Source organism: Larus michahellis, chromosome Z, assembly GCF_964199755.1.
Source record: "Larus michahellis chromosome Z, bLarMic1.1, whole genome shotgun sequence".
Lineage (NCBI taxonomy): Eukaryota > Metazoa > Chordata > Aves > Charadriiformes > Laridae > Larus > Larus michahellis.
The window spans coordinates 57,266,650-57,294,258 of record NC_133930.1 but is presented as its reverse complement, the minus strand read 5'-3'; the positions used below and the strand labels follow the sequence as shown (position 1 = coordinate 57,294,258).

Here is a 27,609-nt window from a genome sequence, read left to right as displayed (position 1 = left end):
CAGAAACTCTCCCTCCCAAACCGGATTATTCTTTATATCAAACTTTTAACTTGCATGTGTCAGATGCGTTATATGTTGTAAGAGCATTTTTACTACAGGTTGTGTATAAAGCAGTCTTCTGTAAAAGTTGCTACATGTAGTGATAGTTGGATGTCTAGACATGTAGAGAAGATCAAACCATGTTTTACATTTGCAGATTATGTTTTCTGCTCACGCTCTTGCAACTGTATTTGCTGTAATACATAGTATACGGACCTGATTGTCAGTTGTGAATGCGTGTGCAAGACAGATGCACATGCAGCCTAACACGGAGCCCCACTAAGCAATCAGGACATTCACTTTGTTTTTCTTCTCATGCCTAGTAGTCCACAAATAATTCCTTCAAAATCAATAGGACACTTTCTGAATAAACTAGACCAGAGGCAAGAGGCCAAAATCAATATTACACTGACTTGTCTGCAAAGATTATAGCCTTCATGATCCCCCAGCTGGCCTGAGTAGTAAAGCAAAAAGGGGATGACATGTTTTTGGTTTATGACAAGTATGTTAGGATTGTTTGTGGAAATGTGAAAAGGATTTTCTATTTTTATTGTATTTAAGTAATCTGAGGTTTGTTTGAATCACTGGATTTTAATTTGTAATTTGATTCTGTTGGTAATTAATAGAGTTTCATTGGGACTATAGAATGAGGGCATGGGGGTAGAAGAAGTGGCACTAAGGCGTAATTTGACTCCAGGGTTTTATAAAGCACGAGAAGAGAACTGGCTTTTTCCTTAACACATTAAGCTAAGCATCTAAAGCTGGCATCTCAGAGAAACATCTTCTTGCCTTTAAATGCACTTGTTAAGGAAATTTTCAAGGTACGGTAGCTTTGCTAGTGTCAGATTTTCTTCACTGTCATGGTGTTCGTAAAGTTCGCAAATTCCATGACAATCTCGCTGTTTTCTTCATGGGATTTGGCAGATGCAGAATATGGCAGAAACTGGATCCTTTGGCATAGCTTGTGTGAGACACTCACGTGAGTTACAAGCACTGCCAGTTTCTCAGTGGAGCTTATAATTTCCATTAACCCTGCAGAGGTGGATGTGCGACTATTTCCCACGGACACACTGGCACCCCAAATGAAGCAGCCCCCTTGGTGTGAGTACCAGGCAAGGTGCCTGGGAGCATCCTGTACACTCTGACGGCACAGCTCATGAATCTTGAATTGAGCTTCTTTGAACAAGGCATTGCTTTCCTTTTTGTTTGTCAAAAGCATTTTGAGTAATGGAGCTTGCAAGATACGCTTAGAGAGATAGCTCATCCTTAAGTTTTCCAAGCCATTCAACAGGCTGCAGAAATAAGTTCTGGTTTTAACCACATGCTGGCACCAGAAGGGCTTGACTCCCAGAACTGAGAAACAGCTAAACACACAAGTGAAACTGCAGAATATCCTGGCAGAGAGCTGTGTGCTTTTATGGAAAATGTAGAGCAATAGCTCACTCAAGTAATGCCTCCTGCCCCGACTCCCAAATGGCCACACGTGCAAATGCATCCCGTTAGCAAAAGTGGCAGCAGCTCATAAACAGTCTTAAATTTAAGCTTTTCCTATTACACGTGTCTTCCCATACTCTTCACTGTCCTTAATTCTTCTGTAATTATTACTTCTGTGATTCACCTAACAGACTTCTCTTCAGTTTTGCCAGCTGAACTCTTTGTTTTCTCCTCTAACAAGGCTAAAAGTGTTTGGGTTGAGAAAATAACCCACCAGCAAGTTAGATCAGGTGCAAATAGGAAAAACAGGTATTAATGGAAGTTGCCACCACCTTCATTGTTGACAGAGTCACTACAGTGTCGCTATGGTACGTGATATCAAAATTACCAGGGCTACATAGCAGCTGTGCTTTTTCAGTCCAATGATGTATTTGAAATTATATTATTCTTATGTTTGATATAATTTCTGTCCTATAAAGCATTTTGGTTTTGAAGTTCTGGGGAGCTGGACATGCTTCAGTGTTTTGCTGAATTACAGTTCCAATCTTTAATCAAAAATATATTTTCTAGAAAGCTGAGTTATTAAATATACCTATGTGAGATTTACTGCAGGAAGGCATTGCAGTAAATGGTGATACTTTATTGATTTGTAAAAATTTTCTGAATCAGAGTTGCTTTTCATTTTTTCTTTTCACCATTTTGTAAACTATTGTATTTGTGGTGTTTACCTAAGTTGATTTCTTGAATAATATCTGTGTAAATTTTGTTTTTCTAATAACAGTGCAAAAGTATTGGCTTAAGTTCAATCTGCCTTACGTATTGGCAGACCTAGGTATTGTTGGTGGCTCACTTAGAGATTTTTCAAGGATGTGAAGGATAAGATTTGTTGGTAATTTAAAAATTAAGATGACCTTCAAGTCATTGCAAAAAAACATAAAGTCTAATTTATGGTCCTACAAGGAGATCTGTGCAAAATCAGGATCATGGACAACAGTCCATTTTGTACAGTACAATCACATTCTTATAATTTTGTAATTTTTCCTATAGTACTGATTATTTTTAACAGCACCAAGAGCCATCTGTGTGTGTTTTCCTTAGCAACTATCCAACCTTGTGTTCTGATGTCCAAAGCACTTTAAAGAGTCTTCTGAAATTTATGGCATGTGAATGGCATATATTTCCAGTCTATTATAGGATCTGAAAAACACATTTTCATTGTTCTTCCACTTCACGGATCAAAAGGCTTTTACAAAGTAAAAAAGAAAAATCCCTAAATTAAATTAAAGCTTAGCATTTTGAATAAAAATCCTTTCTTACACACAAAACAAAACGTAAGAATGAAAAATATGCCACAGGGTAAAAAGCCTACAGTGTAACAAATGAAATCAGATAGAAACAAAAGACTCAAAGAAAATCCAGATTTAATAGAAAGAGTGTTTGGAAAAAAGCCCACTACTATGCATTTATGTGTCTGGAATGTAGGTAAAATAAGTCTTTTACTAAAAGGCATTGATATTTTATAATTACTATGAGTGATTCTTTAAAGGGAAAAGATTCTTTTCTGATATGTATGTGCATATATTTTCATAACATCCTGAGGTGACTAGAACAGAGCATATTAAAAAAATAGGAGGAATAATCTCATGTTTTTATTAAATAAGTCTTTGAACTTTTTAAAAGGATATTTTTATTTTACTTTTCAGAACAGATGGGCTTTTTTCCTCGCTTTTTTGACTCATTTCTTAAATTTCTGTTTTCCATGTTCCACGTTTATTGTCTTGCAGTCCAGGCTGACATACAAGTTGATGTCACTAGGGGCTTAACGCATCTTGTTGAATTTTGAACACACTTGTTTATTTATAGCTTTTAGAATCAGTGGAAATTTACTTTTATTTGGTTTAAATTCCAGTTGGGAGAATTATTATCGGTTTCCTATCCTGCAGGAATATCCTAAGGGAAAACAACACCATCAATTTAGTTCTGCAGCTAACCAAATCATAATAGCAGGGAGCAGTTTCCAGAATACTCCCTAAACTTTCCAATAAGGATGATATGGATTTAGATTAGTGACAACATTTATATTTTTGTCATGGTTTTTGCTCAGTGAATCAATTAATGTTGTTCGGAACACAAACATGCTCAGAAATGAAGATGATTAAGAGTAGCATCTACCTGGCTATGACTTTTCACATCCTTATCAGTTAAGTGTAACTGAGGATCCATAAAGTATTATCCCAGTATAGTTTCGCATAGACCAAAGGTACATGATGTAATAATATATGACCTATTTGACTGTTGTCATTGTATGTGAAATACCTCCTTTCCTGTCAAGAAGGACAATAATCCAGTTTTCTGACAAAATTTTGATCTGGAGTGTGGTGTATGCCATGTCTTTGCAAGCCTTCATATTGTAATTATGGCACTCTCTTTGGGCAGAACAGTAAACACATTTTCAGGTATGCAAAATACAAGACTAACACGTGAATTGGAGTTACATTTCCCTTCTGTTGACACTTGAAAGTTAGATGGACATACGTTGCTGATGGAGAAAAGGGAGGACTTGTCCTGGGTGTCCCTCCTTACTGAGGTCATCTGAAGAAGTGTTGAGGTGAGTTGCTCCTCTCACCTATGAATTTAAATGCCATCTTCATAAAAAGTTATTCTATTTTGTTGGGAGATTCATCAGATTCTACTTACTGCCAGTTAGATGTCTAAAGTATTAGCTCGACTAATGTATATTTATGTTGAGACAAACATGTTTCTTGCATCTGAAACAGAGGGAAGAGTGATTCTTCCTAATGCTAAACTCTAGACAGCCTTAGAGCAATTTATGGACAAGATTTTCAGTGGGCTACTCCTTTGGATAAATCAAAGTTTTTTCAATATTGGTCTATTTTACTTACACGGGCTCTGGTTGGCTATTAGTGGTGGTTGTTCTTTGATAATGCAAGTGACTTGTAGGCCCTCCTAGAAATGTTACTCTTTTCTTATTTATATTCTCTGCTCCAAAATACTGGAATAGTTTGTAAATAGGGCATGTTACAGTTCGTCTACTTTTAGTTGTAGATGATGGTCATTCTTGCTCCTTGGTAGACCTCATGGCTGTCACTGCTGGGGATTTGTGGACTCCTTCTGCAAGTAAAAATACAGAAGAAAGTTGCCTCCACCCCAGAGAACATGTGGTTGAAGGAAAAGAAAAAAGGTAACACAAAGCTGGAAACAGGTAGGAGATAAGCATTCTCCTGGAGAAGCTGGCGAATCATGGCATAGGCAAGTGTACTCTTCACTGGGTTAAAAACTGGCTGGGTGGCCGTGCCCAGAGAGTTGTGATTAATGGGGTGAAATCCTCTTGGCGGCTGGTCGCCAGTGGTGTCTTTCAGGGCTCAGTTTTGGGGCCAGTTTTGTTTAATTTCTTTATCAATGATCTGGATGAGGGGATTGAGTGCACCCTCAGTAGGTCTGCAGATGGCACCAAGCTAGGTGGGAGTGTTGATCTGCTTGAGGGTAGGAAGGCTCTACAGAGGGACCTGAACAGGCTGGATCGATGGGCCAAAGCCAACTGTATGAGGTTTAATAAGGCCAAGTGTCGGGTCCTGCATTTTGGTCACAACAGCCCCAAGCAACGCTACAGGCTTGGGGAAGAGTGGCTGGAAAGCTGCCCAGCAGAAAGGGACCTGGGGGTGCTGATGGATGGCCAGCTTAACATGAGCCAGCAGTGTGCCCAGGTGGCCAAGAAGGCCAACAGTATTCTGGCTTGTATCAGAAATAGCGTGGCCAGCAGGAGTAGAGAAGCGATCGTGCCTCTGTACTCGGCACTGGTGAGGCCTCACCTCGAGTAGTGTGTTCAGTTCTGGGCCCCTCTGTACAAGAGGGACATTGAGGTACTGGAGCGTGTCCAGAGGAGAGCAACCAGGCTGGTAAGGGGTCTGGAGACCAGGTCATATGAGGAGAGGCTGAGGGAGCTGGCCATGTTTAGCTTGGAGAAGAGGAGGCTGAGGGGAGACCTCATTGCCCTCTACAACTGCCTGAAAGGAGGTTGTAGAGAGGTGGGTGTTGGCCTCTTCTCCCAGGTGAATAATGACAGGACCAGAGGAAACGGTCTGAAGTTGCGGCAGGGGAGGTTTAGATTAGATATTAGGAAGAATTACTTTACTGAAAGAGTGGTCAGGCACTGGAACAGCCTGCCCAGGGAGGTGGTTGAGTCACCATCCCTAGAGGTGTTTAAGAAACGTCTAGATTTGGCACTTCAGGGCATGCTCCAGTGGCAGAGATTGTAGGGGTTTGGTTTTTTTTTGTTTGTGTGTGCATGGTTGGACTCGATGATCTCAAAGGTCCTTTCCAACTATGACGATTCTATGATTCTATGATAAAGAAGGAAGCAAACACTGAAAATGACCATGGCAGGTAGTGGTTTTGACGCATTTGCTGCATCAGCTTTTTGTGGACTTCACAGGAAGGAGTTTTAAGGTAGGGATGTGGAGGAGGACGTCATGGTAGTTTTATGGTTTGGGGTATGGAGAGCTGTGCCAAGTTGTAGAGGTAACTTGAGGAGAAACAAGGAAGATGGTAGTCTGAAAATGCAACAAAGGGCTAATGTCACAGGCAATGTGAAGGGGGGGTTGATGTTTGAATACTGGATGAGAAATGATAGATGAGGGGTAGACCATAGAGGCCATGAAAGTAAGGACAAGGCAACAGAGATCTGAGAGTCGAAAGAGGGATGCAAAGGAAGGCATGAAGATTTAGACTTCTCCTTGATGTGACAACCTAGAAGGGAAGAAAGGTCAGTCAAATATAATGCTGAAGTTATGGGAAGCTTCAATTTGTTTTACATACTGCAGCCAGGAAAATAAACTTTCACTCACTAAAAGCCGTGGATCCTTGAACCTATCTGAAGAAATTATGTTGCAGTTTTGAGGAGAGGTAGAAATTCTGCTTATTTGCCTCTGTTTTCTTATTTCAAATTTGTATTTCACAATATTGTATTCTAAATGAGAGAGTGTTTACTCTGTTTCTACTGTTTGTGGTAGGGAACTATGTTTTCAGTTGTTTTCAAAGACCATAAAAATGCATAAGCCTAATGCTGCATTAAGAATCCCCTCTGTTTTCATGGCAATGGTGCATATTTCCAGAAACACAGCAGCGTGTGTTGCAGAAATATGTGTAAACCAGAGTAAAATTCTGTTGTCTTGGTGCTACATATAAGACAGCTACAAAAAATGATAGCAAAAAAAGTAAATCTTGGTTTTGCTGTGATTCTTCACTTTCACCTCCTCATTAGCAAAAAAGAGAAAGACAAAAGGAGAAGAAAGATCTTAAAAAAAAGCATTGCAATAAATACTGTGGCTTGAATAATATGTTATACAGGAAACTGTGGCATACTTAAAAGATAGCTGCAAGTCAGAGTTTCTAAGGAGGTTTTTCTTCTGAAATGTTCGTTGACTTGATTTGATAGCTTTATTTTGCTCTCATTATAGGCCATTCTTTAGAGAAGAACAGGATTGTAGGTGATCAAGGTGGGTTTGTCAGGAATAAAGTTGGACTCATTTGCACTTTTCTTTTTGTTGCCGTTTAATGAAATCAATGAAAAAAAGCAGAAAAAACCCTCATAAGTATGTGACCATATTTACTTAAAAATGTCTTTGTTTATAAGAAGCAATAAAGGAGTTAGCAAAGTCTTCAGATGTGCTTCATGTTATTATAAAAATTCATAAAATATCAGGGCTCCCTCCATCCCAATTTGCAAATCACCAGCCATTCACAGAAACGACGTGCATAAACCCAAATCTAGCCCAGCATAATAATAATGTGCATGAAAGTTATTATACTAGGAAATACAGAATTTTATATCTTCAGAAGGCCCCACAGATGATAGCAATTTGCATCACAGATTTCAGTTTCTTCTTGAAGGTTATTTTTTCACCACTGAATCCTTGAGCTTCTCTATGTTTCTAAAGTCATTGCTTGGCAGTTGGTTTCAGTGAGCATTTCTTTATGATGGTAGACCTGTATTGTCTTAGATTTTCATACCATACTTGCTCATTTTCAATGAGGGTTTATACGATGCAGTACCCTTATTCCCAAAGGCAAATTTTTGCTTTCACTGAGTCAGCTTTTGAGAGAAAAGTTCTCTGTCCTGTGTTTGTAGCATTGTGTGATGTGCGCAGTACGTAAGGCCGTAACAAAAAAGGTATTCCCAGGTGAACAGCATGTATAAAAAGAAAAATGACAACAAGGTGTGGCATCAATACAAAAATGTTTGTTCAGCATTTACTTTGATTTTTTTTTTCTCCCTGCAGCATCAGGTGGAGGCAGAAAGGACCCTGTGAGTGTACTACAAAAGCTGATGGGAAGCAGTACAGCCAGCTGGTTCTTCTGTTTTGCACAGAAAAACCTGAGGGTGAATATAACATATGTGAAAAGGGGAAGGAGAACAACTTTTGTAAGGGAGGTGCTCTGCATAAAACAGAGAAGCATCAGGCCAGATCAACACAGAAAATTAACCTTGATTTAGTGATTGGGTTTTGCACTTCTGCAGGATTCAGACTGTGTTTCCAGGAGTTATTTGGGCTGAGATGCATCTTCCTTGTGTTGAAACCATTCTGAACATGGGCCTCTTGTGTCTGTACTTTGCTTCCCTTTCACATATACCCTGTGCCAAGACAGATGATTTACAGCCCCAAATCTGTGCAGAAGAAGCCAGTAGCTGGCTTTTTTGCGTGTTGTGCATGTAGTGTTTGCATATGTACGTGTGCCTGTGACCTTGGTGCCGTCGGGACAGTCAGAGCAGCTATTCTGATTAAACTCCAGCTGACAGTCTGTAACCTGACGATAGTCATTAACTCAAAGACTATGCCATTCCACCAGATTAGCAGCTGTGCAACTTCCAGCCCGGCTTTATGAATGTCTGAATACTAGGAAGCAACAGAAGTAGTCTGATGTAATAGTTGGTAAATTTAGCCTCCAAAACTAATTAAAAATAAAACAAACTCACCACAGGGAACATTTCTACCCTTTGCCCTCTTCTTTTTCAATAGTAAACTGAGCATCAGTTTTTGACAAATCACTTTAATTTCCTATGGGGAACATTATTGATTATCAGTCCTGGGATATAGAGGTAAAATATGTGATTTATCCATCTTGTTCAAAATTATTATTTATTCCCATTAATCCTGAAGATTTCTCCATGGTTCTGGCCATAATTCACAGATAGATGCTAGGCTGGTGACAGACCTTGCAAAAAGGACTATCGTGCAGTTGTACTATAGTGGGGCCAGTGTTGTCCTGGTGGAATGCTCCACCATTGTGCTGTAGTGAAAAATTGCATAGTCAATATTTGTTCCCCACCTGGCCGTTGCCAGGAGAAGGGTCGTGAGACTGGAAATCCTATTAGCAGATATATGATGCCTTTTTTTTTAATGATTTCCTGCACATATAACAAGAAGATCACGCCAGGAAACTAATAAATTGTTATGTACTGTGTGGTACATGCTCTTCTTAACAGTAAAATAGTTGAGAAAAGGTCAAGTTCAGAGAGACAGCACGTTCACCTTGGACATCAGTAAATCTCCAGGAGACAGTGGGACATATCCCAGGGAGACAGATTGGGGATGGGATTGTAAAAAGAGCAGAGGGAACACAAGGCCTCCACTGCTTCACAAGTGAGGCGTTTTCTAGCAAAGCAGTCTTGGTGCCTCAGTGTTGGATGCAATGGCAGACGTGTGGTTGTAGATGTTTCTGGTATGTCTGGTCTTCAGGCAGCTGCATGAATGTTTTTGCACTGCACCAAAAATCTCGTTTCCCGCTGTTAGTGAAAGAACATAAGCTCACACTTACCAACCAAGAATAAGTCTTCTCTTGCTGTCGTGTCTTCATATCTAGAGTGTTCAGGCCACATTCATCCTTGACTGAGCTCTGCAGTGGAACAGTAGCAGTCTGACAATCATTCTAAATTCTTCTGTTTATCAGACATGCCAGGACAGGTTTTGGTTGTTTGTTGGTTTTTTGGTTTGTTTTTTTTTTTTTTAAATGTTTTTAATTATTCCATGAGGAATGGCTGAAATGGAAATTGTCTGTTTTGTCTGGGAACAGGAGGAAGACTGTTATCTGAATCCAGACTAATGTGTTCAGCAAAAAAAAAAAGTAGAGGTGTCTGCTCAATCATGAGAAAACATGTGACTGCCTCAGATGTCTCACCACCCCTACATATATTTTTGTATATATCCCAAAATAGTTAGTTTCCTGACAGCAGTTTGCGGACTGTTTAAGCATAAGGATTACACTTTCTATTCCATGCAGACATGTTGAAAGTAAACATACAGCAGTTCTGAATGAATGTGAGTTATCATGGGGAAAGGGAACTTGTGAAATGCTGTGTGCTGTACACAGCAGTGCATTGTAGTATAGTCCAGAATGAAAACCACACGTCTTCAAAGAGAGAGGTCAGTAATAAGACGGACAGTTGGTCTGTCACTTTCTCAGTATTGCTGGGTGTTTATAATACACACAATACTTTGTGTTGCTCTGCATTTTATTGTGTGTAGGTGCTCACAATATCTCCGTTATGGATGCATGTCCTAGTGACCTTGCCTGGAAAAAAAAATCTTAAGGAGTAGATTCTTTAAAAGACCCTAATCCCTTTTTATTTGTGTAGCCTGAATGAACAGCTCCTATGGCTGAATAATTCCTACCCTGAGGAGGATTCTTGAATTAGTCTAGGAAAGTGTGCCTGTTCTCTGCCTGGCTTTTTTGCCCCAGGAGAAGACTGGGAGAACAATCGTTGTCAGTCTCCAAGAGGAGAGCCCAGGCTTCCAGTTGCTGCAGTTGAGGCTTTCTTGTCGCACTGCAGTTATCATCAGAATATAAAAATAAAATCAGATCATTTGACCATATGAATAGCAGATTCGTGTTGAACTCTAGGTGACCTTAATCTTCTGGCTCTTTACAGAACTACCATGTTTCTCACTTAAGAAAAATTTCTTCCTTGACATTAAAGTTTTTCTTTTAATGCTGAAATAACTTCTGAGTGGTTTTAATAGGCTGCTTTGGGGCAGGCAAGAAAAGATGCATTTGAATGATTGTGAAGACACATTGGATGACCAAATTTGTAACATCCAGCTGAAGTTTAACGATATAATCGCTAATTTCTGTTTCTTCGTGAAACACTTCCTATGCTTTCTTTTGCCCTATCATCGTATTGCAAGATTTAAGGGGAAATATTTGCCATTATGTAAACAAGTAGGAACTTACGGGTTTGAAACAAATCATAGTCTTACGTTAAGTAAGCTTTGCAACTTTCTTGTGAGATTCAGACAGTTGTTCATAGATTTAGACAACATTTTTTAAACTTTTTTAAGTTACCAAGACTCCTCTGTGTAAATGGAAGCTCACTGCAACCATAACTGTTATTTGACAGTGGAAAGTCATAACGAAATTTTGACAATGAGGAGACTAGAATTTGCATTTACTTCACAGCTTCACATTTTAAAGTGTTTGCTTTTATGCTTAAGAAATTAATTTGTGTGCATAAATTAAGTTCGGTCTGCCTGCCAAGATCCTTGAGGACCAAGGAGAACTGAGGATGTACTGCATAACTATTTCCATTTTGCAGCTTCTTTTTCTTTTGTTTTTGTTTTTGTTTTTACAGTTGACTCATAGTATCTTCAGTGCTGTAACATGAGCTATTATAAAACTGCTGTAAATTTTTCCTTCCACCCCTTCAGCATGTGACAGTGACCACTGGGGACCGCACTGCAGCAGCCGCTGCCAGTGCCAAAACGGAGCCTTGTGCAACCCCATCACTGGAGCCTGCCACTGTGCATCAGGTTTCAAAGGCTGGCGCTGCGAGGAACGCTGCGATCAAGGGACGTACGGCAACGATTGCCATCAAAAATGCCAGTGTCAAAATGGAGCCACCTGTGACCACGTGACTGGAGAGTGCAGATGTCCCCCTGGATACACGGGTGCTTTGTAAGCAGCGGATATATTATTTATGGGGCAGAGATACAGGTTTTAAATAGTGCTAACAAGAGAAATTTAGTTTAGATTGACTTTTAACATGGTGGTGTTGAGCTGGCTGCTGTGTGATGCAGGGAAGCAGGGCTGGTGGCTAAGAAGCAGCTGGGCAAGCTATGTTGCAGTGCACATGCGGATGTGTAGCTGAGAGAAAGCCCTCTTGGTCTTGACTGCTAAGGTAAAGCCACAAAAAGTAACAACAGGAGCTTCTTCGTGACCACCATGAAAGCGGTTTGGCTGCAAGTTTGGAAAATTGCATTGAAACATGGAGTTATTTGGCTTTGTCATAGCTTTTGAGCTTTGTGAATAACAATGAATAAGCACCAACCAGTGTAGAAAGAAATACCTTAAAGAGGAAATAATTCCTGGATTTCCAGGTCTGTTTTCCTTAGATTTACTGCAGGGGTGCTATACAATATTCAGCTGTGCGCCTCTTTATGTTGGACTGCTTTCTGTTTTGTACCCGGGAGCATGTGCCGCAGTAACAGTTGTCTCTGTTGTACACCACCACCTCCCCAGCTGCGAGGACCTCTGTCCCCCCGGGAAGCATGGGCCGCAGTGTGAGGAGAGGTGCCCGTGCCAGAACGGAGGCGTCTGTCACCACGTCACCGGGGAGTGCGCCTGCCCGCCAGGATGGATGGTAAAAACACTTTCTGAAATCAAAAAAAACCCTGTAAAACTTCCATATTTGTAGATTTTGGGCAGCATCAGAAAAGGGTACCAAATGAGGATAGCAAATGCAGTCTGCCTGTAGCCAGGAGTAACAAGAAACATATTTTAGCATAAGGGACTGGAATAAAGTACTTGCAAAACCATCTGTTACTAAAAATCCTCCAGTTCTGCACTGCCTTTTTAACTGTATCAGATTCTGGGAAGCAAAAGACTTGAATTGTTCTTTGACAAGGCAACATCCTTTAGATCTTGTCTGGAAGACAGTCAATTCTAGGTATAATTCGCTATTACACGGAGGTGTTATATATTTTAGCAGTGGCTTTTGTGCCTGTTTTCATATGTATAGTACTCATGGTAAAAACCCCAAACCTTTAGGAGTTGCTGTGTGAAATGGTGGCGATGGAAATGGGACATCGGAACTTTGACATTATCTTTAGACTTTCTGCCCTTTTGTCAGTGGGTAGGGAAAGAAGACTTGACCTTGGAGCTGCAAGTAGCCTCCCCTCCTACGAGGCTACAAACTCTGAGTTGGATAATAATGGAGTAGAAAGGTCATCAAACCCCAAATAATTTCTTTAAATCCATTTGTAGATAATATTTACCAATAGTATTTGTTAATAATGTTTTCTATTCAGATGCCTATTTGGGGGGAAATCTACATTTACTGAACTTTTAATTATGTCCTGATAATTGAGATATTATATTGAGATAACCTGTGTCAGGGGTCAATTTCTCACCAACTAGAGAACACAGCTATAAATGATAATCTCTGTTTGGGTGTTTGTGTAGCACCACTCACCTAACTACCCAGCTTGGATTATGGACATTTTACCTTTTATTCCACTTCATGTTAGAAGAACAAAATTACTGGTTATAGAATACGAATGTTTGCACAAATTTTTCATTCCCTTTATCTATCTAAATAAAATGAATGCAAAATGAGATAGCATATGAAGCAGTGATGGAAATTTTATACTAGTGTGTGTCTTAACTAATGAATTACTGTTTATCTCTTTGACTAATTTTTCCATTCCAAGCAGTTATTTAAGCATAACTCTGTGTTAGTTTTAGATTTTCCAGTTCTGTGAAACACAATTTTGTCAGTATAATCTTTTTTGCTTTTCCTTAAGGAAGGTTTTGAAGTAGCCAAGTATAAATTCTGCAGAATCTAATGTTAGCTGAAAAAGCTGCATGTCATTTGTCTGATGAAATGCCTGTAAATATGTTTTTCTTGAAATGTCTTGTTAAAAGTCTTAAGATTAGATGCTCACCTCAGTACACAAGTGTAATTAATTCCGAGGATGTACATAGCAGTACAGAAATTCCAAACCCCTTAAAGGGAAACAGACATCCTTCCTAAGCTTTTAAGATATGCTGCTTTCAATGAAATTACAAACAGCTTTTCCTTTCATCAGAAAAAAACAACTTACCATAAAGTAGTATAATTGGGGCATTACAGCAATTACTGATTTCTACACCATTATGCACTGGAGGGCATTTCCGGATGTCTTGATATATACTACTCCTGATAAATAAATTGGGGAGAGCTTGACATCAATTAGTCTTAAATGTTTAAGTGTTTTCACCGTTGCTTAGAGATAGTGTTTTTCATTAGCATTGCCTTCCAAACTGGAATTCCGAGAAGATTATTCCTCCAGTGCTGAAACATATTCCGTGTTTAAAGCTGGAGAAGACTCTGGCATTTCCATCAGCCCTAGATAAGTGAAACGAGATCTCCTTGATCTTCCTTCGTTACAAACCTTTCTTCCTTGTCCATTCAAGGTGTAAACACAAATCTAATATTAAGATTTTTTATTTTTTTTTTCTGCATCCGCAGGGCATGGTCTGTGGTCAGCCCTGTCCAGAGGGTCGTTATGGGAGAAACTGTTCCCAGGAGTGCCAGTGCCACAACGGAGGAACCTGTGACTCGTCGACTGGTCAATGCCATTGCAGCCCAGGTTACACCGGGGAACGGTAAGGAAAACTTATTTTTGCCAGACCGCTGAACCAGCAAGGGGTGTGCTACAACAGAGAAAGTTAACAACCTACCAGAGAGAAGAATGATAATATCTGTGATTTGATTAACGGTCTTACGAAATGTTTACTATGTCACTTATATGATGCTGGGCCACAAGTTAAAAGTGCCTTTGTGATTAGTGAGGAACTGCTTGGTTTCAGGGTTTTCCTGCTGTTGCCTGTGCTCTGGCAGTGTCTTGTGGGTCTTCGATAGGGCAGCTTGCAGAATGACGCAGTTTGGGTTATGGTGAAGGGGTGAGGAGGGAAGCTCTTGGTTTCGTGCAGATGTTTGGCAACTAGTCATAGTGGCAAGGGAGGCTCATTTAGTTCCTCTTCAAAATAACCAAGCTGGAGAGTTGTCTCCTAAAGTGTTTCATTCAAATGAAGAAGCGAAACTGCTTTATTTTCTGAGTTGTTGGTTAAAAATTATCTTTGGTAGACGGGAAAGATAATATAGCAAGACACTACTTTTGAAGGCAGTGGAAAGTGATGAAAGAAGTGTTTGCATGTATTTTAAACAGCACACAACTCATTTGCTGAAGTCAGCAGCAGCTTAATCACTGGGGTCAGTCCAGGGGATCTCTGCCAACAACAGTAGGTATTATAACCATATACACTTCCCACACAAGTGTTCACAGGACGTGGGGAGAGCTGTGCCAGACATAAAGGGGAAAAAACTCATGAAGAAGAAAAACAATTAGTCCAGAGGCATTTGGATGACAAAATTTAATCTGCATCTGTGAAGAAACAGTGCAGAATGTGGTAGACGCATTTAAAGAGACACAGACAAGTCAGTAGGGAAATCTAAGGAATATCCGTATGAGAGTCTACGCGCTGCACTCCACTGGTGTTTCTAAAAGCAATTAAATTTTTTTGTCTTGGAATTTAAATCTGACTTTAATCTGAAATGCCTTACAGGCCGCAGCATTTTGATCACTTTTGCAAGTCTGAGCTCCCTCTTTTCCTGCAAGAGAAGTTGTATTTGCAATTTTTTTGTTTTGTTTTTTCAAGATACTACAAGGGCAGGAATGGGTCACAAGCAAGGTTGTAGACCTGGTTCTTATTCCATGGCAGTGGACTGCAAAGGGAGAGAAGTGTTGCAAGAAATGTGTGGGCATTGGCTGAGCTAGCACATACACACCAGCAGCGAAAAGGACAGTTTTTAAACGTGATAAGCTGTTCTCCACTTCTGTGTGTAACTTCAACCATATTTGTCTGAGATTTTGGTGTGGTGGTGACTCCTGGAACTTGGTCATACTGCAAGAAAAAGCGGACTCCTACAGCATATAACAGTTCCTAGGTGACCTGAGTTAACGCAAGGGAATCTAGTTTAAACTACCTTTGTAATTGTCCTGCCTAATACTTTTTGATTGATACCTGTCCTCACAACAAAGTGGAAAAGGGTCTTTCAGAAGCGGATGAAGATGCAATTAAAAAAAAAATGCAGATTGCAAGGTTAAACTTTGTCAAACTTGGCAGGGATTCCTGATTGCCATTTGGGGAAAATTAATTCTCAGCTTTATTTGTATAACTTCATTAGGAAACACTTAAACAGGGTTATTAGCTCTGAAGGAAAAGGGATTTTATTGCTGGCTTCAGTCAGGGCAGAGTTATGAATATGTTGAAACTTCTGGATAGCAGTATCAGGTTGAGACAAATACTGCAGAAGCATAAAATGAACATGTATGCCTATTTTACCTCAGTCAGAGGGCTCTGCTAAATTCTGTTACATTTTGCAGTGCTTTATGGTACACGTCTTTGAAATTCTTCTGTAATAAACTACCAATCATAGGAAAAAAAACCCAACACACAAACCCAAAAAGCAAATTATATAAGAAAAAATGGAAAGAGGCCACCAAGGAAATTCTTTTACAGGACTGGGGAAATGAGCATGTTGTAAGCTCATAAACCATTAATAGTGTACTGTATTATCAAGTAATATTTTTGTACAATCTGTAACTTGGTAAAACTTACAGATACCCAAATTGCAGAAGGTGTTATGTGCCTGATATCACCGGTTGACTTCACAGCATACCTCAGGAATTCAATGTCAGCATGTTCTGTCACTAAAGCTTTGGGATTTAGCTGTTTTGTCTTTTTCTCTATGTCAATGTAATTCAGAGTTTATATGATTCATATATGGAAAAATATGGGAATAAATAAAATATGGGAATAAATAAAATATGACTCATTAGTAAATGAGTCACAAGTTTCAGAAGCAGGATATTGAAGCTTTAGAAGCAGGTTATTGAAACTAGTTTTTGTTTTTGTTTTTTTTTTTCACAGATGCCAAGATGAGTGTCCAGTGGGGACTTACGGAGTGCAGTGTGCTGAGACCTGCAAGTGTATGAATGGTGGGAAATGTTACCATATTAGCGGTGCCTGTCTCTGTGAACCAGGATACACCGGAGAGCACTGTGAAACAAGGCTATGCCCTGAGGGAATTTATGGTCTCAAGTGTGATAAAAAGTGTCCCTGCCACATGCCCAACACCTGGAGGTAGGCTTCACACCCTTTATCCTATTTTCTTTCTCTATATAGAATGTAGAAATCTGAACAAAATCTGAAAATACATATTTCCTGATTTTGCTAGTACTTTCATGCAAGCTGAAGCAGATAAAGACTTGTAAGAGTATTTGATATTATCTTACCGTATCAAGAGAGAAAATATCAACCCAAAAGACAGTCTGAATCCGTGCTTGCAACTATATTTGTTCTTAATATTCACCACTGTATTTGGTCTCTGACCCATGAAATTAATGTTATGACAAAGTGTGACCTTTGTCTATATTTACCACATTATATTGTTCATTGCATGAAGTCAATATACATCATACATCCCTCACATATTTTGGTGTATTGTAGATGAGAAATAACTGAATTGAAATCAATAGTTCTATAGTCTTAAGTCGGGCACGAGAAGAGAATCTGTTTCTCTCTCTCTCTCTCTCCATAATCATATATAATATTTGATGTAGGTGACTATTTTAATACAAAATTTCTCAAGCCTTACCAATTGTAAATATAGGTTTCAAAAATACATTTTTTGTCATTTAAATGATTTTCATAGAAAGCAGGTAAAATCTGATCCCTGGAAACTGAAGGAAAATAGTTTTCCAGTTGGCTTACCTTTTACCATCTCTCCTTATTCAGGCGGTAACGAGGTCTATTTTTTGAGTTTTGTGTGTCTTTGTGGATTTCGCAGTGTTTCAGCATATTGTTGTGAATATTTGGAGACAAACTCTCAGCTGTGAGGGAGGAATGTCAGATGTCAGTGGAAGCGAGCCAACATATTTATAGAACAATTCTGGACAGCTTTCTCGTGTTACAAAACACAGTTCTGATGAAATACTTAGATCATTGTGCATTCACTTACATGTTCACTTTACACTTAATTGCATTACTAGTCACAGTACCTTAGATAATGTTTGTAAGCGTAATCTAAAATTTTGCTGTTTAAAATAGCTGTGAAAGAAGTTTGCAGAAACTATTGACTTTCACATAGAATGCTGCTGTGTGTGGTATATAAGATGCACTTTTCCTCATAGATAAAGCAAAAGCCTTCAGTCAGAGTTTAGCAGTGATATTAAAGCACTCAAGCACATACGTGGAAATACCTATTCTGTTCGGCCTCTGTGAAAAATTATTTTGTGGATTGTCTGAGTTGTTCAACACACCTTTCATTGACAAACCATGTGACAGCAAACGGAATTCTTTTCCCTTTCCATTCATATGCTTTTACAGTTGTGTGGTTGCACTTCTGTTTATCCCATTTTCTTGAAATGTCTTTTGAAAAAATTGAGAGTTTTTGACATAAAATCAAGCAATTCACTCTCTGGGCAATGCATTCAAGAATAAATGACACCATAACACTGACCTGTCTAGCTTTCAGATTATGCTAGTAGACCAGATACTATTGCATTATGAATTATGGTTAGCTACTTTCCTGAAAATTTGTCCGCAGACTGTTGTAGCATTGCACTGTATAGTATTTCTGATATTACAGGGATTACTTCTGATTCATGTTCAACACAGCTGTTCCTTCATTTATACCGGTGGAAGACAGCTTGTGGTCAAATCAGATCACAAATGTTCATGTGTAAACAGCAGCATATGGCTGGTCTGTTTTTGAACATTTTCCCCTCTGTATGACAATTCAAATGGCACTTCATAACCCTGTAGGTGCAGGAGCATATCTGCAAGGGCAAAATGGTCTGTGAGGGAAAAAAAGCTTGTCCTGACTTCACAAGTGTATTTTTCATGTATAGGTTCCATCCCCGTGGGTCAGGAAGTGATTAACACCAGCAAATAACAGAAATCAAAAGGCGTCTGAGTGATGGTATAGAAGACAAAGCTCCTTGTGGACACTATGCTTCAGAGAATCTTTTGAGAAGCCATTTGTGTCTGGCTGTCTTCGCCTCTCACTAAATATCAGTCAGCCAGGAGGCAACTTTTTAAGCACATCAGGAAATAGCCTTACTCCTTACTTGCCTACCACAAGTACTGTTTGGGCTGGCTGTAGCCAAAGGATCTTCTTCAAAGCACTAACCCATTTAGAGGCAATGTAACAACCAGTAATTCCAGGACACTAATAAGGGGGTACAGTTCCTTCTTCGAACACACTTAGCATGTCTGTAGTCTGTATTTTGTGTGTCTGTATTCTGTTAGGACTTCTGGGGGCCTTGTTACAGTAAAGCCTTTCTTCATCTGGGTATGATCACTAGTTTAGAGGTCCTCAAAGAGGAGCTGTTGGTAGTCTTAGAGCCCTAAGCTATTACTTACATTCTTAGTATTCATAGATATGGAAATGAACTAAAGGTTAGTTAAAAAAATACATAGCACCAAAAAATATTGCTTTAAAATATATGTACGTAAGTTGCAGTATACAAGTATATGTCTCACCATTGCCTTCAAATACTTAAGGATACAAAAACATTGTGGTACACTACAGTTCAAAAATGTATACATATTTCTATTACTGTTTTATGATTTAAGAAATTGCATCAAAACAGCTTTGGCAATAATCCATAATTTGCATTTTGGGTAGGCTAAGGCACAGGGATTTTGCTGGTGCTGTTGGCTGATGGCAGCTCCTGCGGATGAAAGGCAAGCCCAACCTTGTTCTTAGCTGTATCAGCAGCCTTTATTAAATCTTTGTAAAGTGTTAGATATAGATATACTTGAGAGATATTATTCTTTTTGAGGGGTCCAGAGGACAGCAGCAGCTAACAATGCTCTTGTGCCAAGAGTTTTTTTCACAAATGGTTCATCTCTATTGCATCTTTTTGATACATATGAAAGGATTTGAACTAGAGTGCAAATAAGATACAGACCTCTGTTTTCTATGACCAGGTGACACTATCGATTTTTCCCTTTTTACTCAATAGTCAGGAAAAAAACCGAGAGTGAGCACTCGCTGGCTGAGACTAAGACCACATAGAAGAGAGTTCCTCAGTGGGGTACAACAGCAGTGCTGTGAGCTGGTGTGAGCAGACCCGTGTCACCCTGCCACTTCCATCCACAGTTTGTGGGGTTCACAGAAACTTGTCATTCTTAAGATCCAGTTTGCAGGAATGAGCGAAAAATGGCCTTGATCTCCTTTGATCAACATTGTCACTTTATTTTGTACAGGAATGTTCTTCTAACCTAAACCACTTTGAGACTGGGTTTTGTCATGCCTTACTCAAGTGATACCTGATGATTATTCAGAAAATGTAAAAAGGGCAGACTGTAGCTGCGTATTTCTCTAGAAGGTTTACAGAGGATTTTTGTTATAGCCCTGTTACAGCATGTGCACTGGTTTCAGGTTGATCTCCAAGGTAATTTTGAGATGTCACTGTTTTTGGGTTGGTGTTCTTTTTTGTAACCTCTTTCTGGTGATCTTCCACCACTGCTTCATACCCGTAGGTAAGATCAGCTGGGGTCGTTCTGTATCACCAACTAATTTTGTATAGGTCAGGCTGGAATTAGGGTTTCTTCATGTCATGAGCTCTAATGGGGTTTGGTTTGTCTCATGCTTTTTCTGAGATATGTGTATCGTGTTGAGTGGAATTTTGTGGTGTGATACATGCTTAGTTCATATAGTCTGGGCGTGTTTTTAAAGTCAAGATTAGAGAAACTTGCAATTTTTAATTTTTATAATGGACATGTATGTACATCTACAAGAGCTTTTAATGGAAACTTTACATTGCATAGAGTGCTACAGAATTTAGTTGTCTATTGTAATAATTAAACATTAAATTCATCTAAGTCCTTCAAATATGTGATATCAACTACCCACAAGTATTTTCTTTGTCTCCGTACAGAGTAGGGTTGTATTTACAGAAAGTGTGAACAAAAGACCAGGAATAAAAGTGAATGTACTGGCAGTATCTCTCAACATCTCTTTATTTCCCTATCTTAATATATAAATCTCATTGCCAATTAATCTAACTGCATGAGAAGCCATCAAAAAGCTTCAGAAGTGCTTTAGCTTCCTACATCTAATTACAAATTACGGAATACTAATTTTGGTGTCAATCAATGTATGCGCAAGTATCCCTTAGTAACACTCACTGGGGGGCACAGAATATCAATGCCTCTGCTTCATACCCAACGCTTGTTCATGCATGTGGTCTCCCCCTCTCCTGAAAGAAAAAAAAAACAACAACAAACAATGCTGGGATTTACATCTGAAAAATGACAGTACTACTAATTTTATGTTATAAAGATATTCCGATTCATATCCTAATGACTATCCTGTTGTGGACAGAAAAATCTTTTTATATTCCCTGTCCTGTACCCATCCAAAATGCCACCGGGTGATTACAGGAAGTCTGGAGTAGTGAACAAATCTGATTACCTTGCTGCATCATGTGTTTTCATTTTATATGAGAATAGTTCCATTCCAACATATTTCATGGCAGGTATACTTATAGCTGAACAAATAACCAGGACTGTTGGCTATGAACAATGGCTATGAGTTTTGAACCATTTCTTCATGTATCATTTAGTTGAAAAGATCTTTCCTCTGACTTTATGTAAACTAGCATAATGGCGGCAAAGAGATTTTAGGATCTTCAAGAGCCCCAAATACTTGTGATGTCATATTGTATGCAATAATATATGGAGAGCAGAATACATAATGACATTCCAACCTTTATAATTCATACTTTCCTTGATCAGCAATATGTTGTTGGTTGGTTGTATTTGGCAATAGGAAATGCTTAGTTTGACAAGAGTAGTCCTCGAGTCCAAGAGCAGTTGCAGCTAATACTGCATTCCCTTGTTATGTTGCAACTTTTTCAAACAGTATTGTTGTTCCTTATGTTATAGCACCTAAAGGTGCAGTAGGTATTTTTTCAAACTTTCAAATGGTCAGAAAAATACTCCATTTCAAACACACCCCCACACAAGGAGCCAGCAAATCTTGCAAAATCAGGCTCTTGTCATGGGTCATTTAATACATCTGGACAAAGGCACATTTTTTTTCCAGCACACTTAAAGGATCTTCGCTTCAATCAGTGGCAGATGAATTTCTTTAAACAGTCTTCCCATTGTAAATATATGGGGTTTGGATATTAAGGCTTTCCTTTGGCAAGTGCTTTGTCTGCCAGAGTGCTACAGAGTACCCCATTGTGTCCACTTTTCCAGCACATATATCTTTGCACAGCTGATGATGTCCATTTGTTATGAACAACAGCTGTCTGACTGGCCCTTCAATGAAACTGCTGTTCCAGGTAGGGACAGCTGGTCTACCACCAGGTATGGCCAACACAGGGGAGATGGATACTCTCTGAAAGGTCGCAGCTCTGATGGTATATCTGACTTCTGCCCAACGCAAATGATCTTCTGTCATTCCCAGAAAGATGCTAGTTTTCCTCTTTTCAACCAACGATTTAAGGAAAGGAGCATGCTTGCTACTCACTGGGTGCCGTGTTATTGTTTTGTGTTGGCTGCCACGCTGTTTTACTGAAGCATCATATTTCTCAGACAATATGCTGCTGAGTTTGGGCAGTGTTACGAAAATGATCCTGTTATACTTGGAGCGGAAACGTAACAATGCATTTTGGGGAATTTAATGATTTCATCACCTTAATAATTGTAACCATGGATATCTATTTTATGGTAAAAACTGTATTTCAGATAGGTTTCTTTTCAACTAACTACAGAAAAATGATACCTCTTCTTTTCTTTCTGTGACCTCCCAAAATGTCTATATGTTGTATGATACATTTCTTATCTTAATTGGCATGTGTTTATATATACATATACAGAACCCTTTGCTTTGTGGTTCGGGGAGTAAAATCACCTCTATGCATAGTATGCAAGATCCTTTATGCAACCTATCTATAACAGCGTTTTGTTCTCTGGGGAGGAAAAAAAAAAAAAAAAGGTCATGTTTGGTCCTGAATTATTTATCCTTTCATCCCCTCCTGGCAGCTGTCACCCTATGTCTGGGGAATGCTCCTGCAAGCCTGGCTGGTCTGGGCTCTACTGCAACGAGACATGTTCCCCGGGATTCTATGGCGAGTCGTGTCAGCAGATCTGCAGCTGCCAAAATGGAGCTGACTGCGATAGTGTGACTGGAAAATGCACCTGTGCCCCTGGATTTAAGGTAAATAAGTCTCACTTTCACAGTCCATTTTTGACTCCAGTGCCTTTAGTTGAGTGCCAAATTCTTCAAGATGACAGAGTGTCCTTTCTCCTCCACAGTAAAAGAAGTACGGATATTTAGGTACCACTAGGTGTGTTATAGGACCCTGAAAAGGCAAAATTTATGATGGATTCTCAGTGCTGAAATGAAGCCATTTTAAGAAAAAAAGTTAGTTGTTATATAAGACATTGATAAGAACGAGGGTGTGCTGTTGAGGTGTAAATAAAGGGAGGAACAATTGGTTTCAGTCATCTTCTTGCACCAACTCCTCGTGCTCCATCCAGAGAAATTCTAGAGAACGACATTTGTTTTTACAGTTCAGGACAAATTATTCTGCAGCCTTTACACACATTTGCTGTTACCTATGCATTGGATGCTAATCTAACATAGAAAATATTTTACAGTATAACAGTTCTGGGAATAATAACTGTGAAAACTTCAGCCAAATAAATTCTTAAAAATCTTCTACATATCCACATAATTTTCCATTAAACTGCTGTCTTACTCTGTTTTGGATTCATAAAGGGCTCCTTTATTACTGAAAATACTGTCCATTGATCTAACCAAGTGCTATTAGTTATGCGGTCTGAGCTCTCACAGCAACTAATAGAAAACTAATGCTTGCCGTAGACTTAAAAAGCATGAAGGACTCCCTCTGCCTTAAATTCAGGAAATTAGTGACAGCCGAGGACAATCACGGGCTGTATGTTTTCTGGCTTTTGTAGTGCCTGAGTCAGTCTAGGTTATTTATCAATTGTATTGTCTGAACCTACTCAAATAGTTTTTAGACTCTGGTTTTGTATAATTCAGGGCGCTGCTTGTGGTACTCCTTGTCTTCCGGGGACATACGGAATAAACTGTTCGTCTGTGTGCAACTGCAAAAATGAAGCCATCTGTTCACCAGTAGATGGTTCTTGTGCCTGCAAAGCAGGTAAGTATCTCTTCAGATTAACCTTCTTTTTCTGTAATCATAAAATGAAATTGAGTTTTTGAAGTAGAGAAGAAAGAAACTTAATAAAAAGGACACCACCTTGAGGGCCATGTCACTAGATACTTCATGCTTCTGCTGCTCTGGGAGGTGAAAATATCTGCCCAGAGAAGAGTGCATGTACCTTTTGTGTTTCCTTGACACAGTCCTCAGTGGGCTGGATACCGTGGCTGCATGCATTAGTGTGAGCGGTATTGCTCTCCTCGACCCCTCTGCCTGGCTCTCTCCTCCCAGGAGTATTTTGATGGTCAGTGCCCCTCCACCAGAAACCGTGTGTGTGTGCCCACCTCTCTGTATCCCAGTAGCACATGCCTTTGGGTGGAACAAAGATATCTCAGCCATCCCCTAGTGCTGGTTCTGCAGAGATCTTTTCCTATATAAAGGTGTACAGGTCCTCATGGTGTTCCTGTTCAACCCAAAATATGCTACTAAACTCCACTTCAAAATCCGCTCTTGCAATACACCTGTTCTCTTTTTCACTTCTGCTGTGAGAAAGGATTTAAAGTCCAGCGTCCCTCAGCTGTGATGCTGGATTGCTGAGAAGAGAGGGACAGGCTGTTGAATGCAACCAAGCAAATACCATGCCCAGCCTGCTTTGTAGACCCATCCGTCTAAAAATGTTTTTGTAAAAATAGGGGAAGGTTGAGAGTGGGAAAGAAGTGTTAATTACCTAGACAAAGATCCACTATTTGTCAGGGGCTGATGCAGTTAAATCAGTCATGTAGCAAATGTGGAGACTTCCCAGCTTCTACTTTTGCCAGGGACGGTGGAGATGATTTAACTCTGTTAAAGTAGCTACTGCTACATAGCTAGATTGTGAGGAGAAAAAGCTATTCCTTCAGTCATGCATAATCCTATCTTCTTGTGCATTGTGCAGTTTTAGTCATACTATGATGAAGAAGGACAGCAAATGGTGAAATTAAACTAAATGCAGATACTTGTAATCTAAATGAAGGAAATTTGTAAATCCTGGAAAGACACTCAGAGAAAGTGTCTCAGTTTTCTAGCTAGTATAGTGTAACCTTTTTTCCTGAAATGACCCCTAAATTCAAAGTTATCAATCCAGGGCATGAGGCAGCATCATTTCAATATGTGCGTTTTGCATGGTCTATTGATTAGGCTCAGTGCAGAATTATTTTTCCCTTGGTTTACTGTAAACAAGGTACAAAATTAGAAACTTGGCTTGTGTCATTGCTGATGATAACATATCACTGGCTCACGTTGTTTCTCTTGTATCCAATAGGTGATCACATTTTGAAAAATCTATTTACATCTCTGTCTATCCAGTGTGCAGTCTGCGAGTTGTTGCTATCAGGCATAATCAGTGGTGAATTCTGCCTTGTTATGACTATTTTCCATTAGATTCCTTTTTTGTATATGGAGAGAAGTACAGAAATAATCTAAAAGGTCTTCTATGTATCCTTGGAGAAATCCAGTTTACGCACTACTTTTATGTTTTCTCTTTTTTGTGTGTCTAAGTTTTCTGTTAAAACCATATTGCAGAACTGTCTGTATTGAACACTGGTGGAAGAATTACGAATGCAGCAGCTTAGGTCTAGGAAAATATTTCTAATTTTTTTCAGGGTATGCCGTAAAACTTTCAGTATAGTTTAGTGCTTCTCAGAGAAATTTCAAGGTGTCTCTGTTTTCATTTCATGTCTCCCATCAGTTGCTTTTGTATGTTGGCACCCATCTGCAAATGTGTGCTGTGCACAGATGTTACAAGGTGCCCTTGAGCACCTTTGTTCAAACCTGGACAAGTCCTCAGCTGAGACTGCTGATAGTAGCCTGTAGTTACTGTTACCCGGCTATTGTGCATCTCTGAGAGATGCCACATGGTAGGCGGAGGGAAACATGTCCCTAGAGAGGAATGGGGGAAAACCTGATTAATTTGTCGCTTTAATTCTTATTTTTGGCAGGTTGGCATGGTGTAGATTGCTCGATAAATTGTCCCAGTGGTACCTGGGGACTTGGCTGTAACTTAACTTGCCAGTGTCTTAATGGAGGGGCTTGCAATGCTCTGGATGGAACCTGTACCTGTGCCCCGGGCTGGAGAGGAGAAAAATGTGAACTCCCTTGCCAGGTACTTTAATAATTTCACTGAACTTTGCACTGTAGGATAATAATGGGCAGGGGGATGCTCCTGTTATTCCTCTGACTTCATGGGGATTAAGTCCCTAAGGAGCAGTGCACCTGGTGTCTGGGGTCAAGATCAGGGATGTGCATCACCAATTCTTCTGGAAGAATTCTGCCGCACAGAACACCAAAGCACACACAAAATGACTACACAAAATGAAGATGCACACATGAACGCTTTTTCTGCTTTCACACTTTAAAGTTGGACCTCAAACTTTTCACTAGCTCCTTTAGAATTTGTTGAAAAACACAGAACCAAATTTTTCCCTATCAATCAGCGTCAAATGCTATCCAAACTGCTTCTGTTAAACTACTTTAAGTAAAAATGATGAGAGAAAAAATATACCAAAAATATATTCCACATCAAATGACATAATTTTAATTAAATTAGTTTATATTTATGGTACAGTATGAATGAAGAACTTTCATTCCTTCTCAGTCAGACATGAGAAGGCACTCTTACTACCCAGTGCTATGACAGGTCTTTTGCCTTTGTAATGGGGCTCTGACTTCCACCATCTCCCAGACTTTGGGAACTGAAAAATTACAAATCATTGTGTTGACAAAGGCACGCTCCTCATCAGTTCTGTTCCACCTTGTAATCGGTAGTTTGGGGAAGCCATAAAAATATATAATTTCAAAATTTTAAAATGGTAAAGTTCAGTTTATTATGTAACTGTTTGGTTTCAATTACATTTCATACACAAAAATTGGAATATTTTATAAAAAATGGGGTTTTCCAGAGTCCATCTTTTCCCATGATGGACTTAAATTTTGTGGGAAATCTTTAATAAAATTCGTTTTTGTGTTAAACTGCTCTCCTTTTCCTCTCCACTGTCTTTCCTTCACTTTTGCAATACCACCTGGATAGCAGGTTGTTGGTTTAATGTAACTGTAAAGTAATCACCTGAATGAACATAAACCTTGTAAGTTCCCCTCCCGTATCACAGTCAAGCTTCTGTCAGTTTGGACTAGATCTACTGAGTAATAACGTGATAGGAGTAACTGAACTACAACATAAGACCGGAAACCACACCTTTGTTTTGAATGAAAATTTGTTGTGTTGAATTGCTCTCAGAATACATAGAAGTTATTTTTGGTTTGTTTTTTTTTTTTTTTTGTTTTAAGATGAGGTATAGCATACACTGTTATTGTGAGTAAAGTGGGAAACTAAATTCTAAAATGATCTGGAAGCTGATTAGTGTACCATCTGTGCACATTTATGGAGTGTTTCCAACAATGCATCTCCATCAGAAGACTAATTTTTCTTTTTTCTAAAGCAGCTTTGTTTATCACTTAGTGTCTGATTCTGAAGGATGATGAGATCTCCCAAGGTCCATTAGCTCTTCCAAAACCAACTTATTAAAAAAGATAGGTACTGTTTCATGGCATTTGTTCACTGTTACAAATTTAGCAAAATAATGCTTAGAAGCATTTCTGTATCAGATAACATGCCCATACTCATTGTCTTTCTCTCTCTCTCTCTCTCTGTGTCAAATGGTGTCCATAAGCATTTACATATTTCAGATGCATATTCTGCCTTAAAATTCCAGATCAGGAGAATAAACAGCAAACTAATTAAAATGTGTCCAGTGTTTTCTGAATTTTTTTTTTGTTTGAGCAGAGAGTTTATTTGAATCAATGTATTTCAATTTGTTTCAATAACTTCAGAAAA

At 39.2% G+C, this 27,609-nt stretch overlaps 1 protein-coding gene across 1 annotated transcript in view; it reads left to right on the top strand.

Annotated features, from left to right (window-relative positions):
* The window catches only part of MEGF10 (multiple EGF like domains 10), a 105,502-nt gene that overhangs the window by 44,785 nt on the left and 33,108 nt on the right, over nt 1–27,609 (top strand). The window contains exons 6-12 of the mRNA XM_074570204.1: nt 11,196–11,442; nt 12,007–12,127; nt 13,997–14,133; nt 16,462–16,674; nt 22,597–22,771; nt 23,621–23,741; nt 25,718–25,881. Of these exons, the coding sequence (XP_074426305.1) occupies nt 11,196–11,442; nt 12,007–12,127; nt 13,997–14,133; nt 16,462–16,674; nt 22,597–22,771; nt 23,621–23,741; nt 25,718–25,881 (1,178 nt within the window). The remainder of the gene's footprint in view (nt 1–11,195; nt 11,443–12,006; nt 12,128–13,996; nt 14,134–16,461; nt 16,675–22,596; nt 22,772–23,620; nt 23,742–25,717; nt 25,882–27,609) is intronic.